This window comes from Watersipora subatra, chromosome 1, assembly GCF_963576615.1.
Source record: "Watersipora subatra chromosome 1, tzWatSuba1.1, whole genome shotgun sequence".
Taxonomy (NCBI): domain Eukaryota; kingdom Metazoa; phylum Bryozoa; class Gymnolaemata; order Cheilostomatida; family Watersiporidae; genus Watersipora; species Watersipora subatra.
Genome location: NC_088708.1, coordinates 1494981 through 1513513, shown reverse-complemented (window position 1 = coordinate 1513513; position 18533 = coordinate 1494981). Strand labels below are relative to the sequence as shown.

The following is an 18533-nucleotide window of genomic DNA, read 5'->3' as shown; positions in this document are numbered from 1 at the left end:
CTTCTCCATCACTACCTCATCATCAGCGAGTACAATACATAGACATTTGACAAGCAAACATAAACTTCAAGTCTGCTGTATACTCATTTGGCAGGTTGAGTGCCATTAATCTATGAGATAAACATGGCATAAACACGGTTTCTGTATTGAATTTGTTAATGGTTAAATTCATTTATCCACAAAAATTTCATAAATGTGCAAAAACTTAACCCAAAACTACCTTCACGAGTGCATACATGACTAACCACATACACATCACACACGCCCCCACGCTCATGCAAAGCAAGACAAACTTCATTGACAGATTCAAGTTTTGAAGACATCCACCCATCACATTGAATAAACATAGACATCAAACTCAAGTGGGTAGCGGAATGAATTGTTGAAATTTTGATTTTCACAAAAGATGAGACAACAATTCCCAATGTATGGATTAACTTTTTGTGTCCATGTCTAACTGCTTACGAGCACACACACGCACGAGCACACATGCATGAGCCCACATGCATGAGCCCACACGCACAATAGCTAGCACATACAGCCAATAGAAACGCTGTGGTGTAACATATAGCCAATAGAGATGCTGTGGTGTAGCATACAGCCAATAGAGACGCTGTGGTGTAGCATGCAGCCAATAGAGACGCTGTGGTGTAGCATACGAGAGATGAAGTATTTATTAAGTCTGATTGAAAAACAAGTTCAATGTAATGACTGCCATTGGAAAGATGTCTTGTTTATGATAACGGCATGAAATTATGCAATGCACGCACAATATACAACAGCTAGATTCATAAGAAGAAAATTTTCGAAAAATATATCTAGTACATTTCAATGTGCAGATTTTACAAACATACTTCCTAATCTAAAAACAGTAAAAATATTTTATAGATACAATAAATATGGCGAAATAATAGTAAAATAGTGTATTAAGCGTTTGTCTATCTTTAATCAGAGAGTGTGGATTCACCACTGCTTCCCACCTCATTGCTGACAAGAACAGGTTGATTGTCTTCTCTCGCCACCTCTCCATCCACCGGCTCATTGCGACGAAGGTGATGAGAACACAACTGGCAGCACCAACCTTTTATATAACCGCACGCGAGCGACTCCTCGCGAGGAAGAAGAAACATGATAGCTAATGCCATTAAAAGGTGCCAGATGCTGTGAACATAATAATAATTTGCTTCCGTCTCTACGAAGCTATAGAGAGCGAGACCAACAAGAGCGCATACAGCACCTGGCAGCAGCTGTGCTAGCCACACTCTAGCCTTAGGGTAGCATGATTTTTCCGCCCGACACAGCCTTGCCTACAACGCAGACAGGAGTTATCAGGTAAACTGATTATAAGAGTTAGGACTGTACTAACTACTGATTATATTTTAACTGGCATCTATTTTAAGCAGCCCTATATGAAAACCATTTACTTTCTCTATTGGATGGAATCATTCGATAAATAAGTGACAATCTGCTGCACTTACCCAAGAAGTGGCAAGGATGACCACAGCGATTATCAACGGAATGACAAAGTTCCACAGTCCACTAAGCGTAACCTGAGTTCCTATAAGTATACCAAGAACCCCGGCGGTGTGAAGAAAAGATCGAAGTTGAAAGGAGAGCTGAGACAGTGCCATGGCAGTCACCCAGACCGCAAGTATTGATCCATAAAAGTCAAAGTATTGCAGCATCCCATAGTCGAGCACACAGAGAGTGTAGACGGTGCCATTGTCGCATGCATGGTAGAACTGTGAACAGAGATAAACCAAAGCAATCAACTATGCCATACAGAGGAAACCTATACAGTGGAACCTCAGTTCTCGAACACAATCTGTTCCAGAAGGTTGGTCGAAAACCGAGTTGTTCGAGATCCGAAACAAGTTTTCCCATTAGAATAAATGTGTAGAATAAGTAAGTTTTAACCATTCCAAGTCGATTTAACAACTTCGGTAAAGTATTTTTTAACATTTTACACCATAAACTGTACTGTAAACTGTTGGATATGCGTGTGTCTGCCTCGTGCCCGCTTGTATTGCAGGAACTTAGGTTACGTATGCTAGCCGGTATTGAGAGGTCACACCGCAAGTACGTGGACCTATAGGAGTCAACTATGTGGATGACTACGAAACTATATAAGCATGTGACCAACTGCAAAAGCGGCTTTTTCTCTTGTGGATTATATTGTGAGTGAACCTATTTAACATATACTGCATACTTTAAATAAAAATGGGTAGATATAGATTGTGTTTAACTTTAATAAAAGATTTACTATTTATGATGATGAAAAAAGAAAACAAAAAGTAAACATTTCGTATGCTTTGCTCTTAACACAGCAAAAACATTAAAGGTTACGATTCAATACCAAAAATCGCAGAAATTGATAATGAAACAGCAAAAAATGCAACAAATCAGTTACATCAAAAATTGTGTGAAAAAGAAAATAGAAACAACAATGGCACGTTTACTTCACATTTTTGATGAAGAATCTTCCTCCAAAACAATTTAAGGTAATTCGACTGGAGGAGTTGTGTCCCTAGAACTTCTCTTCGGTAAAGACGACGTCCTCCAGATGGCTCCTTTTTGTAAAGAATAAATGACGCGAAACTTCTCTCTTTTTTGAGAACCTTCCAAAAGTGGCTCATAACAACGTCATTAAACGTATAAACATGCTGTTTCCGGAGCTGTTTCTAACGTTTAATTCCAATGCACATGTTCTGGTTTGGTCGAGAACCAAATTCATGGTCAGATTTTTTGTCAAAAACCGAAGCATTCGAGAACTGAGGTTCCACTGTATATAGTGCATCAAGCTATTAGTGCACTGCTTCTTTCTACACCCTCCCTGTCTATCTATCTTGTCTCTACTTATTGACCTATCTAACTAGAGTTACTGTAAAACCTCTATTTGAACGCCTCAACGCTGTATTTTTCAATCCATCGACTATAATGACGTTTTATTAGAGGTAACATTCAAAAAGAGGGTGGCGCTGTATTTTTTGACTAGCTCGTCAAAATATTAGGAAGATGAATTTAACCCTTTTACGGGCGAAGTGAGACAAATGTCACCTTTATTTGACATTCTCCTTTGGGTGGAGTGACATTAATTGCTTAAGGATTTTTGCTAAACTGTTTTTATATACTCCAAAGTATCAAACCAAGTTAAACAAGGAACTACTTTGAGTAAAAAATATTAGCTGAGTACAGTTATTAACTATTTCTATTGTGTCACTTTCAAAGTTTTAAAGAACTGTAAAACTTTGAAGGTACAAAACGGACTTCGATATGCCATAAAAACTTAAGAGCCATTACCACATTATATGCACACCTGCATGGGTCTGTCAATATGCTTAGAACTAATTTATTTTGTCAGACGTATGATAAATTAAAAGGTGGCATGAACAGAGAGCCCCAATAGGAAGCTACCAAACTTTTTGTAAGAGCAAAAATATGGCAACCAGTCAAAGGAATTGTCTTCTCCTACTAATAATACACCTATATTTACTCACTGATGAAGCGAAGAAAACAAAGAAGTATATTAAAGCCTCAGAAAACCATTTCCGATAAATAGCCCAAAAACCAGCCACCGCAAAGAGGACATTACTGAGGGTGAGCAGAAGCGTCTCAAGGAGTTGCATACCATCGCTGAGAGCTTGAGAAGAATCAGTGCATCCGTACCCTCTGTAACCTGCAGAAATGACAGGCATTTATAAATGGTGACAAGGAAAAACCTCTCATTCCTATCTGCAATACAAACGATTTATTCTTAGCAAAAACTGCTCACATGCCAGTGATGAGATGCACTGAGAGAAACGCATAACAAGAAACGAAGTTCACTACTGAGAAAATAGCACTCAATAGATACAGGCAAGCTGAGAGTAACGTGTGGTCAAGTAAAGCTTGAGCGACCAATGATGAATAATTCACTGAGAAAAACATGAATTAATTAAATGTCTAAACCTGAAGTAGAATGAATGGAAATACCGGGTAGCAGAAAACTACAGAGCACCTAACCATAGGTAGTAATGTCAGTAAGACCAACCTGCTTTGCACCTGCATGCAGACCAATGCACGATGCCCTGATAGTACATATAACACTCGCCATACCGGCCACACATGTTGTTAACGCATGGCCGAATGTTGAGAATAATTGTTGCTTGGATGATACGTGTACAGTTTATTCTGTTGGCCTCCTTAACCATGGAGGAGTTATAGCACTCTGCCACAATGCTCAGGTACCAGATCCCTACAAAAACATTCAGTAGTCTATTACTTCTGCTCAAAGAACTAGTAAATATGACTTGGCCGTCACTCACTGAAATTTTTGTGATCACATTATGGTGAGTCAAAAAATCTCAAGCTGGAGTTCATATAAATTACTTCAAAAAGCATAAAAGCTGCTAATTTTATCTTCTGCTGCCATACTGATTTTGTGAAATTTATTTAAACTATCACAGCCTATCCTAAGATTCCAATGACTACATATAGATGCTATAGACGTATATACATTACATATAGATGCTATAGCATATATACATTACATATAGATGCTATAGACATATATAGATTACATATAGATGCTATAGCGTATATACATTACATATAGATGCTATAGCGTATATACATTACATATAGATGCTATAGACGTATATACATTACATATAGATGCTATATCGTATATACATTACATATAAATGCTATAGACGTATATACATTACATATAGATGCTATAGACGTATATACATTACATATAGATGCTATAGACGTATATACATTACATATAGATGCTATAGACGTATATACATTACATATAGATGCTATAGACGTATATACATTACATATAGATGCTATAGACGTATATACATTACATATAGATGCTATAGACGTATATACATTACATATAGATGCTATAGACGTATATACATTACATATAGATGCTATAGACGTATATACATTACATATAGATGCTATAGACGTATATACATTACATATAGATGCTATAGACATATATACATTACATATAGATGCTATAGCGTATATACATTACATATAGATGCTATAGACGTATATACATTACATATAGATACTATAGACGTATATACATTACATATAGATGCTATAGCGTATATACATTACATATAGATGCTATAGATGTATATACATTACATATAGATGCTATAGCATATATACAATACATTCAAGCTTTAGGTTGAACACAATGCATATGCATTGCGTTCAATTATGTATTGCAGCAGATGCTCAAAGATAAAATTCAGCGCAACTACAACAATGAACAGGTACCTGACAGTTAGTGTTGCTCACAGATATTTAACATCTAGGGCTAGGCAATAGATACCTGACAGCTAGTGTCAGCCCACGGGTACCGGACAGCTAATGCCAGTCAATAGGTACCTGGCAGCTAAGGCCAGTTTGCAGGTGTGAGATGCCGATGTGCAAAATGACCAGTTAGTTGACTTCTTAAGCACAGTGACCATATTAAGATCGCACTGAGCAGGCGAGATGGCACAAAAATGCACCTTTTGATGCACTAGGTCTACATTTCCACTGTAAAAAGTACTAACATATTCCATTAAACTTAAAGGTTGACTTGCAAAAAATTCCCATTTCAGTTATTTGATATCAAAAGATTCCCCAAGTCTTACTCTGCTGTGGTGTAGGTGCAAAATATGTGGAAATGTGATGACAAGCTCTTAAAAGCTCAAAAACGAACAGTTAATTGCGGCTATCACAAAACCGGCGTATATTAGAATTTCTTTTCAAAACGGCTCAAATGGGACGTAATTGTACAACATGGCTTCTGTTTACACTTTCACGCAACCTCATTTGTCGAAATATTTTCACAAATATACTTCACGCATCCAATAAAACCATGTCACTTGTTCTAACGCGTCCATTTTATCGTCATTGTAATGCTGTCACTTTCAGCACTGATATCTCAAAACCTACCGTAAAAATTCGTTTAATTTTTTAACCTTAGCTCGAAGGAGTACATATCATTGTCTGATAAACATGATGAGCTTGTTGGTCACCTGTGATAAGCGAAAAATGCTGCAGAAATTATTCGCAAAGCATGGGTCACATGATCAGATTACGACTAGACGATTAGACCAAGCCGAAACAAAACTGTAAAGTAGCGAGCATCAATATTTCATACGGGGTCTTCGGTAAAACCCGAAGTGTTTGTCATAAACTAGTGCTACGAGAAGTTTTATATTGATCCTTTTATTGGCCTTTCAATTTACGTGAGAACATCATGTGACAAAACAATAACCAAATGTAATGACTATGTCAGAGAAATAAACTGATTCCTATCTACAGCGGTTTCGTGATGGCTGCAATCAACTGTTTGTTTTTGAGCTTTTAAGAGCTTGTATTTGCATTTCCACATATTTTGCACCTACAACACAGCAGAGTAAGACATGGTGAATCTTTTGATACCAAATAACTGTAATGTGAATTTTGTTGCAAGTCAACCTTCAAGATTGCCGTCCATGATCCATGTCGAAAAAATGTTGCACTAGGTCTACACTTCCACTGTAAACAGTGCTAATATCTTCCATTACAAACTTAACTGCCTCATTTTGAATGCTACCTGATTGTGGATATGGAATAAAAGCCGTCGACTCCGACTGTTTGGAATCTTCTGTAATCAAGGCACTTCCCTCAGAGCAGGACATGATCTCTCCGATATCATTTGTAAAATGATTTCGAGAGATGCAGCTGTACAAGATCACATGGTGTGAACTGGAATTCTCTAGCTATATGAAAAGACAGAATCCGTCTTGAGCTCAAAACTGTACAACGAAGAACATAGTTGGAGCGACTGTCACACCAAGCAACATGAGTTGCAGAATGAATTGTGGGCTTCATACAGCCATGAGAACTTGACTGAAAATAAAAATTATAAAACAAGACACACACTGCCCAAATAAAGTTTCAGGCATTAGGCCATTGGGCTAGCTCCATATAGTGATACTGCTTTGGGCTATCTACACATAGTGTTATTGTTTTGGACTTGAAAATGTTTTCTGTTACAGATTCACATGCTGTTAAAAGTTAGTTTATCGATAAGAACACGTGCCCAGGCCAGACTTTAATGGACCAGACTGGGTCTTGCACACAATTTCTGCTTGCTTTATATGGCACATATAACGGTGTGATGTACAGACCAATCACAAGTTAGCACATCTCCCAAACATGAACCGAGGCTCAACATGTTTAATAGATGATTTAAAATGTATATATATTCTTATTTGCGAAAGTATTATCCTACGACCAAACATGAGCAAAACGAGTGTTTGGGAGCTTTATGATAAATGCATGCGCACACAACTTCCGAAAATTATTCATCAACGCCGTACCCAAACCCTTGTACCGAAATCTCATCAACAAATTTAACCGTTTTTTGTTTAGAGTCGTTTAAGTATAATAACGATACAAAACACATGTAAACCTATTTAAATATATTACCAAGTCTTTGAAAAGTGTAGACAATATCCTAAAACTTACCCATCTGATCGGATAATACATAACTAGACAGATTAATTTGGCCTAAAATCGCCATCAAAACCTGGCAAGCCTTTTTTAATCAAAATTAAGACCGGCCAATGAAACGCCGATAAAGCCGTGCGACAGAGAGTAGAACCATTAAGTCATACGCGTTTCACGAGGAAAATGTGCACATTTCACCAGTCTATGGGCATTATCCAATTGCCAAAGGTTTCTGTAATTAACGTAGAAGTACTGAAAAGTAATCGTTTCTTTTTTGCCAATTTTAAAGTTAACTCTGACATTTTGGACATTTATAATGAGTACTTTGGTATTCCAACAGATGTCCAAAGCAGTGAAAGTAAAGGAAATGACGATGATATTTTTCTAACGATTCTTATAAGATTATTACAATATTTAATTATATGAATAATTATTCGATTTTATAAGATTATTATAAGATTTAATTATAAGAATTATCATTCGAATTTACAAGATCGAAATATATAGAAACCGATAGTGGGCAATATGTTACTGTTATTATTTTTCTAAAGATTTTGTTGATGATACTACGGCTGCGCCCAATATCGCGGTACTGCCAAGCCATTTTTAATATCTGCAAAATTAAGAAATAGGCCTCCACTTTTTTTTATAGATATACAGCTATTTCTATGACAACCAACTAAAATCTGTTTACATTTGTAAATTCAGCATAATCTTTTGCATGTAAATACAAAAATCTAGATATATATCCCAACCACTTGATATTTGTTGCTATGACGTTTTGAAATGTAAACAAAATTGTGCATTGGTTTTTGTTTCTCAAACTCTAACACCAGTTTTCTCAGAACTATGTTTTCGCACTAATGGTAAACATGCATTCAGTTTATTGACCATTAAATCTGCTGTAATTAAGCTCGAATCAAATTTTTTTGCAAAATAACTGAGAATTTTCTCCTGCTAGTGTAGATAACTCTAAATCTCACACACCCGACTTAACCATGGTTTCTGTGATCATGACCCATTTCTTCACTTTGGTTACAGATCGCTGTCAAAACCATTCTACATTCAACACAACCAACTTTCAAACTGTATATATTACACAGCAGCTTACCATTTTACTTCTAATATTGCATTTCTCATAAAACATAAAATCTTTTCCTTTCATTATTGCTGTTTGTTGTGCATAATATCACCCAGTACATTGCAGCTAACATTGCAGTTCTCCTATTGCACTACAGTGCCATTTGACTGCTAATATTGCATTTCTCAACCAGCAGTACCCTTTCTTTTTTCCAATATCACTTTGGTCGTGAGCTGTATGTCGAGGGAATTTCTAGTATTTTTATAGGCATAAAGTGGAATTTAAAAAACATTAAACGGCAAGTTCTACAACTGAAGCATTATTACACGTTCACGACTCTTTTTCTAGCAACAAATATGTTCTCGTAGATACCGTCCAGACCTACCAGATACCCACACAAACTTGTCATACCACCAATCAACCAACTTCATAGAGTCGCTATTAATCAGTAACACTCAATTAGTTTATATAATCGCTATCACTCAGCAAACCTTACTAGGACAGGCTGAAGACGGTAGTTGAGCGTGCCGCCACTGTGTTGGTAAGTTTCGACGTTAAACGAAGCATGGTAGGGTATGTCATCATGTATGATAGGCAGAGTCTTCATAAAAAGAGGTCCGGTCTGCACAAAGTCTACTGTGTATGGGCGGCTCGAGACCTCATCCGTCGAGAGCTCATCCACCTCACACGACTGATTCACTAAATAGTTTACACCACAACCTGCAATACAATAGCAGGTAGTCAGAGGAGATGTACCATATATCCTCGCGCATAAGCCTATCTCGCATATCAGCCGCCTCGAGGAAAACAACCCAGAACTCAGGGAATTTATATGAATTCACATATAAGCCGACCCGATATATCGTAACACGCCGTACATCAGTAAAATGAAAAGCATAAGTTTGCCGAAATGGGGGCTTTTGCAGGCTTAGTGCAGAACGTTTCTGATTGGTGAGTAGTTGTATAATCAGCCTATCGCGCCTCCCACTTTATCGAAAGAAAACAATCATCTGTTTGCATTGAGCCAATAGAAAACGTGTTGCAATTCATGCTGACCTTAGTTTCGAGTTTCAAAACAAGTTTTGTAGCTATGTCCTCTTCGCGATGATCAGCCGCATTACAACAACATAGGTTTCACAAATTGTAGATCAATGGAATTTTAATGACCATTTATTGGGCAATAGTAGTAGTGACAATGAGTGCTTATTTTTAACAGTAATAATAATGCCGAAAGCTATAGTAATAGTGGTAACTCGTCTGACTCGGAATAGGCTTAACTTGTCAACCACAGCAGTATGAAGAGGATAAAAAAGTGTCAGAACTCATTCTGAAACGTATTTGTGGCCTTTCAATGGCATCAGATGGAAAATTTTATGCAAAGTAATTTGGTCAAATGTTATGACAACTTATATGAGCCGATGTCAAATGTTGTGACAACTTATATGAGCCAATGTCAAATGTTATGACAACTTATATGAGCCGATGTCAAATGTTATGACAACTTATATGAGCCGATGTCAAATGATATGACAACTTATATGAGCCGATGTCAAATGTTATGACAACTTATATGAGCCAATGTTAAATGTTATGACAACTTATATGAGTCGATGTCAAATGTTATGACAACTTATATGAGCCAATGTTAAATGTTATGACAACTTATATGAACCGATATCAAACATTTGGTTCACCGAATATTTAATTGTCTCCACAAAAGAATCTATTTAGTAGTTAATGAGTTAATGATAATTGTTATTGTTATGTTTTACGTTAATAATAGAGTTAATAATAGAGCTAATAATAGAGCTAATAATATAGTTAATAATAGGGTTAATAATAGAGTTAATTATAGAGTTAATAATAGAGTTAATTATAGAGTTAATAATAGGGTTAATAATAGAGTTAATTATAGAGTTAATAATAGAGTTAATAATAGAGTTAATAATAGAGTTAATAATAGAGCTAATAATATAGTTAATAATAGAGTTAATAATAGAGTTAATTATAGAGTTAATAATAGAGTTAATTATAGAGTTAATAATAGAGTTAATAATGGTTCAAGTTATAGTTGTTGAAATAAAGTTAGCATCATGTCATCTCATTCGCTTTCAATCAGAGTTGTACCTGCAAATAGAGGCACTTTTATACTCACTAATGCAATAAAGTTTGATGATGATCATCATCAGAGGTGCACACGTATAAGCCGGACCCCTCAGTTTGGTAAATTTGTGGTAAATAGGTAATATGTTATAGTATATTAACTATACTATAGTTAATAGGTCTAGGGAACAGAGAGTGAACAACTGTTTGAATTGTAGACTGTATGCTGGGAACTTTGAGTGATAAGGTAATCAGTTATGTATATAAAGATTTGAATGTATTGTATCTATTAAATCTTCTATCATTGTACCTTCTGACACGATGATAAGAGTCATCTGCAGTAGGAAGGACTCATTGCTGTTCGATATAGAGACAAAGTGCCAGTGGTTCACTGTCGGCCTGTTAACTGCCAGTACACAGCCTGTGTCATTAGCCGACCAATCACATTCTATACTGTGGGTACTCTGGCTAGAGGGTAACCTGATCTCGTTACTATGCAAGTAAAGTGCGCAGCTGGAATTTGCAGCCGACAACACTTTGCAGTCTGTCACTTGTACCGTATACCTATAGGTGTGCTTGAGTATGAAGTATCTACAAAGATATGTCGTGTAGTAAATGTATGTCATGTCAACACTTATGACCCTCGTAATGAATAAAGGTCTGTATCATCTACATGTCATAGGAGATGTACACCATCTTGATGACAACAGATGCAATGTATACAGGCTCAAATAATGATATATACTGTCTCTAACAGATAAGTAGGCCCAAAAGGTCTCACGCCAGCTTGACACAGACCTGAAGAATAGCCAGATGGGCTCACCTGATGATAGCACCTGACCCTTCCATCTGTAAGGTCTGGCTAACACCGAGCCTTACTGGGATCTGTAATTCTTGTCGAACATTGTTGTGAATGATGCTTGTCTTCAGGTGGTGTGTGCATGGTGCCGGGGAAAAACCCTGCATAATGAGAATAAATGCATCAAAGCAGCGTTGCCAAGTCTCAAACACCAAAGCGGAGCAATGAGCTAACAACCGACTTCTAGAGGGTGTTATAGCATAATCATGAGCTCAGACGAAAGAGTGAGGCGTTAAGGAGGGTTACAGAATGTGCAGTCGAGACTCGGGTGAGCAGGTAAATACTACAGTATAGAGTATACGAGCAACCACTGACGAATACAAGCGATGATTATGCGATACTTTATAAGAATTGCTTATTGTATGTAGAAAGTGAAACTATCACTAATATTGACAGTCGTTCAGTAAAGAATTATCCAAAACTCTTGATAAGCAGTTAATACTGAGATCTTGTAAATGCAAATTACATATTCGATGTTGCCAAGATAAGAATTTTGTTGTAAAAATGAACATGCGCTAGAGCTCAGGTCTGCTATGATGGGCCATTTCTCTGTTATGATTAATTCTGAAGATTTTTTTAACAGTGACATGTAAGTAATGATGCAGATAACAAAGGTACCCTGTAACAAATATGTCACCAAGTGAAGCTTGTTTGAGTGGCTCAACTGCGGAAAAGACTGATCTCAAATTTGGCTAGTGTTTGCTAATCATTTATTATTGTTCATTATATTTTTACTTGACCCTTTCTCCGGTCTACCCTGGAGATGACTCCATCTCCCTTTCTCCGGTCTACCCAGGAGATGACTCCATCTCCCTTTCTCCGGTCTACCCAGGAGATGACTCCATCTTAACTTATGTTTAAGGACATGCGAGAGATAGTGTACTACCTGAGGTTGATGCTGTATACTACCTGAGGTCTGAAGTTATACACTACCTGAGGTCTGATGTTACACACCACCTGAGGTCTGATGTTATACACCACCTGAGGTCTGATGTTATACACTACCTAAGGTCTGATGTTATACACTACCTGAGGTCTGATGTTATACACTATCTGAGGTCTGATGTTATACACGACCTGAGGTCCGATGTTATACACTACCTAAGGTCTGATGTTATACACCACCTGAGGGTCTGATGTTGTACACTTCCTGAGGTCTGATGTTATACACTACCTGAGGTCTGATGTTATACACTACCTGAGGTCTGATGTTATACACTACCTGAGGTCTGATGTTATACACTACCTGAGGTCTGATGTTATACACTACCTGAGGTCTAATGTTATACACTACCTAAGGTCTGATGTTATACACTACCTGAAGTCTGATGTTATACACTACCTGAAATCTGAGGTTATACATGACCTGAGGTCTGATGTTATACACTACCTGAGGTCTGATGCTATACACTACCTGAGGTCTGATGTTATACACTACCTGAGGTCTGATGTTATACACTACCTGAGGTCTGATGTTTACACGCCGATTCGATGGCTCTATGTAACCGGCAGCAAACCAGACGCCAGGCGATGGGGAGGTGATGAATATATCTATCCCGCGATCGCCAATGCGCTCTGTCGAGAGTTGCACCTACGAGTAGAAAAACTTACCCGGGTGTAGTAGAATCTTTTTGCATGTAGATAAACATACAATTGTAGTGGGGTTGCAAGGCAAGCGCTCTGAAAGTGTTTAAATCCACCAATAACAACTGTTTTTCTACATTGTATTTTACTGTTTTTACAGTAAATGCATATTGAGGGGCTCAGAAAGATTCAACAAACTCTAAAAGGTTTACTGATGTGTCAACAGCTGACACGCAGCCCTCAGTTACTTTGTCCACAGTACGACTTATTTAGAGTAGTCTGATGAGAGCCATAACCACATCATGAAATTGACAGCAGCTGAAATATAAGAACAAACTATTCTTTTAAACTATTCTTTATATATATGGGTAGAGTAGTTAGTTATTCCGACAAAGACACCTGACGAGCGGCATCGCGAAACATATTTGTAGTTAAGAAAAATTCAACTTTCCAGACAAGTTTTCCTTTAAAATGTATATATATATATACACAGTAAAATGTAAAAACTATTCGTAGGACAGCTAAAATATAGTATGTACACATTTACACTCTCTTACTTGATTATTGAGGAGACAACCCTGCTTACCTATGCGGTCAAAGTTATAAATTCAACAGTCACTTAATCTATATAACGCGTTGATAGACATAATGATGCATGATAATCACAGCAACCCCAACTTCATGCATCAACATTTTGTGAAACCAGGTTTCTATGTATGATTTGTTAATTTATAACCTTAGGAAATGTTAACATACCATATAAAAAGCTTACTTTACGCACAATTGAAATTGACTGGCATGAAGTGAGTAGGTAAGAGGCTTAGTTAGATGTTTGAGAGAGAGACAAATATATATATAGACTATATGAAACATCTAAAGCAGAGCTTACCTTAGTCAAGTATGAACTGTTCACGAGGAAATTGTCAGGAAAAGTTTCGTTGGCAACAGAGAAAACAGGAAGACCATTATTCTGGATATATCTACAGAAATAGTTAAGATGATAGAACATCATATAAGATTTTCATAAAAATCACCGGACATATTGTTACCAGCGTGCAATATAATCCAGTCATGGTGATGTGTAAAATATGATTGCATGAAGCGCACTGAGGTCCTGCACTGAGGTCTATGTGAAGCTATTGGTAATCAAATTGTATTCAAGGGTTAATAAGTGGTCTCGAGCTATTCATGGAGAAAATTATATTTCTATCACTGACATTAACCAGCTAGTAGGCAGGGGAACTTCATGTAAATACACTGCGCACTCTGTATTCATGCGTTAGTGAGGACGCTGACAATGTATCGCTACACGAATGTATCTAAATAAAGGCCACCAAAAACCTGCACTACAATGAAGCCGCGATAGTTGAAGGACTACTGTATACATATATACCAGTATATACAGCAAAATACAAATCATCGATAGAACAGCTCACATATAGTATGCATTTATCCTCTGTGCTTTACTTGATTGTGGAGGAGACAACTCGGCATACCTAATAGCACATGGACAGATAATTTTACATTGGGTTTGAGGTCTGGGTTAGGGAGTAGAAAAAATCTTGCTCCTAACCACTCAACCTCACATCAATGTCTGTACAATTCTACACACAAAACAACAAAAGAATCAACATTCAGCTGTTACCAATGAGATGCATACACTGTGGCATCAACTAGGTCACATGACCGGTTGAGATTGTCGGTAGATGAAAAAAGTGTAAAAGACCAGATGAGGTAACTCGTCGTATCTGGGATAGTGACGTGAAAAAACTTAACATCTGAGTAGCTCTTGTACTCTCTGAGTTCGACAGGCTCCTGAAGCTCATATACGCAGTTCGACAGCGACACTGTATAACAAGAAACACACATAAATCTTATAAATCGGCTTATGGGAAATCATCAACACATTTTAGCTAGTAAATATGTAGCTATATAATACACTTGGTGGCATTGATCAACATTACAAATGATTATTATAAAATACACTCTATTTAAAACAGTAAAAATAAATTACTTTCACAGACTAAACCTTACAAGCTTTGAGCTGCACAATTACCATTAGAGCAAAGTAATAAATTAGTTGACCTCGTTTCACAATGAATAGAAAAGAATTTAAAGTCGGTGAATTGATTTGAAAATGTGAAACTTTGGGTTAGATAAAGCACATCTTTTATGCTGCAATGTAGCGGTGCAACGCCATGAAGTTATGATGATACCGTACCTAGACAGAAGAGAGACACGGACAAGGCGTGACATATAGACATAGCCTAAGATGGGCTGTCTTAGATTATCCTAGCTTGACACAGCAGCGTCACCATATTCATCAGCGACTCAACAAATAGCTCCTTTCATCCAGTGGCCCACTTTGTCAAGTAAAATGGTCCAAATAAGGCGGATAGCAAGATACGCAATGTTTATACCAAAGCCTCAAATCAAAAGTTTTTACTTCAGAATACTACAATAATTTTAGCACAGATTTATCGCGTCAAAACTGAAAAGAGACATGGAAGTTCTTTTGTAATTTTACAAATGAAATTCAGCTGTACATTACTAGCAGTGACATGAACAGAAAACACATACAATTGAACAGAAAAGAAAACAAAGGGCATTAGACAATCTTACAAAACAACAATTCAACAGCTATGTCGCATACACTGACACATTGCATACATCTATAGTCTTTAAAAAATTAAAGGCCTATATGTGTGGTCAGCACTATAGATAAGCCTTAGACTGGCTGTCAGCACCATGGAGAAGTCTTATACTGGCTGTCAGCACCATGGAGAAGTCTTAGGCTGACTGTCAGCACCACGGAGAAGTCTTAGATTGGCTGTCAGCACCATGGAGAAGTCTTATACTGGCTGTCAGCACCATGGAGAAGTCTTAGGCTGGTTGTCAGCACCACGGAGAAGTCTTAGATTGGCACATTTATTATTGACAGTGAAGAGGAATGAGTGTTAATGTATGGCTAAGTACTGTCATCTCTCATTCATTACATATAGAGCTATTCACAATCATACAAGACCATCACTGAATAACTAATTTTAAAGAAACCTAAATATATTATGTAAGAGGCACAATGTGTGCCACTTTTTGCAACTAAAGCCCTTGAGCTCATTAATTTTATGCTGATTTATTTTAGGCATCTGGTTAGATTATGCAACGATAACCGATAATTATTATATACTGTAACCTTATAGGATTACTTGTTTTAATGTGAAAATGGGTGCTAATTTGACCAAGCATATACACATATCTGCAATTCTTTTAGCGCGTACCAGTGCTGTGCAAAATTGTGGCAACCCCCTGCACAATATGACAAGCATCACGTTCTATTGGTAACTTTGGTGCTTAAAATCAAGATAACTAAGCAATGTTATACATCATTTTGTTCAGAAATTTGTGAGCAATTCAAAGATGCATTTGATTTTTAGCACATTCCAACTGTTTTTTTATAGCTGAAAAATATATTTCTAATGGTGGAAAACTTGTCGCTATAGTGAAAGTGCTCAAATTGGTTTAGCAGCAAACATTGCTCAATTGAGGAAAACTTAAAAACTGAACTTTTTGTACAAGTGATGGTGGCCCTGAAAAAGGCCGTTGGGTTTAAAATTGAGGTTTAGTACTTTGTTGGCCAGCCTTTTTTTCTGATGACAGCGCGACACCGCCTTGGCATCCTGTCAACCAGCTTTCGAGTTTGTTCAAGTGTCACTATGCGATGCCAGGCCTCAATAATCTTCTCAATCAGTTCTCTTTTGCTGGTATGTTTGCACTTGCTAAGTTCCATGTCCCTTTTTTGCCACAAATTTTCTATCGGCTTGAGGTCCAGAGATTATGCGAGCCAGTTTAGAAACTCAACTTGTTTGGTATCTGCCCATTCCTTCACTTTCTTTGCTCTATGACAAGGAGCGTTGTTATCCTGAAAAATCCCATCATCAGTGAACATCTCTCTGGCACATGGCAACATGACTCTTGTCAGAACTAGAATGTATTTGTTAGCATTCATCATTCCCTCAACGATCTTCAGGCGACCAACTCCAGCTGCGGACATGCACCCCCACACCATAACAGATGTGGGATGCTTCACAGTGGGCAAAATACACCGAGGCTTGAACTTTTTACCTGGTTTCCTTCTCACATAGTTATTTCCAGCGTGATTCTGTATAGAGTGAAGTTTGATTCATCACTGAAAAGTACTTTATGCCACTGTTCTTCGGCCCAGGAGCGATGAATCTTGGCCCATGCCAAAGGTTTCTTCTGCTTTTCTGACAGCAGTGGCTTTCGTCTTGCCTTATATGCTCTCAAACCATTTTCAATCAGTCTTCTCACTAATGAAGATGAGGCTTTTACTCCAGTAGACTCTCTCCATTCTCCTCGCAGGTCAGTGCTGGTTTTTTTTCTGTCAGAAAGTGAAAGTCGAATCAAACTGTGGTCGTCTCTGGTAGAGCTTTTGCGCTTTCTCCCTCTGCCTTTATGTTCATCTGTCGTGCCTGTCGACTTCCATCTGTTGACAGTGCCAGCAATACCTTTCTTGGAACAGTGAATCTCCTTAGCAATCTGCTTGTTTGATTTCCTTTGCTGGTGAAGGTGAATGATTAGGGTTCTCTTCTCATCGGCCAACCTCAAGTTATGATAGAATTTTAAAATGATTTCGCTGGTCATTGTGAGCCTACTTTTATAGCCAACTGGTCATTGTTGTGATGGATTTGAGATAGTTTGGATATGGTTTTGCATTGTTGATAAACTTCTTACATGGATTCAACATACTGTACAACATTGAGCAGATTAGAACACTTCAAAGACCCTGTTGATGTAATTAAGTGAGTGACAAGTTTACAGTGAGTTTAGAGATTAGAAGTAAATTAAGCTCTCTAACTTTTTGTAAACAATGAAACAAATACATTTACCAAATTAAATGGAAAGATCAAACATTTAGCTTCAAAATGATATATAGATGTAAGGAATTAGGTGAGTTTGAGATGAGATATGAGACAAGAGATGCTTTCAGCCAACAAATTACAAAGGGGTTGCCATAATTTTTCACAGCACTGTAGCTCTATTTGCCCAAATTAAGTTTCCTCCCATACAAACATAAATATGGTGAAGTCTTTCTCTGCCTTCGTAGCCTGTCTTGACAAACTGTTGTTTTGTGGAGTTGTCCCCGTCGAGCGGAGCGAACAAAACAACAGCTTGTCACAATACGCACTGCACCTGATGCATCAGCTGCACTGAAAAGGAGTTGTTCTCTTCCATCTATCCGGTTTGGCTGCGATTTTATGTCGGTCACTCCATCAGTAATCATAACGGATTTAGCACAAAAATTTATGTAGAAAAAAATAAGATAAACATGTTTAATCAAAGACCAGGCTCTGCGGTAAACTTTAGTAAAACTTGAGAATAAAATAA

General features: G+C 37.4%; 1 protein-coding gene across 1 annotated transcript; it reads right to left on the bottom strand.

The window, feature by feature from the left end:
• Positions 1–651: 651 nt before the first annotated feature.
• LOC137402222 (post-GPI attachment to proteins factor 6-like) lies at positions 652–15480 on the bottom strand. Its single transcript, XM_068088723.1, has 12 exons — positions 15349–15480; positions 14788–14974; positions 14017–14107; positions 13006–13134; positions 11508–11644; positions 10995–11275; positions 9078–9301; positions 6602–6767; positions 4031–4234; positions 3498–3676; positions 1479–1742; positions 652–1307 (listed from the first exon to the last, which is right to left on the bottom strand). Exons 1-12 carry the CDS (start codon positions 15389–15391, stop codon positions 945–947), a joined length of 2268 nt encoding a protein of 755 aa, XP_067944824.1. The 5' UTR covers positions 15392–15480; the 3' UTR covers positions 652–944.
• Positions 15481–18533: the final 3053 nt, after the last annotated feature.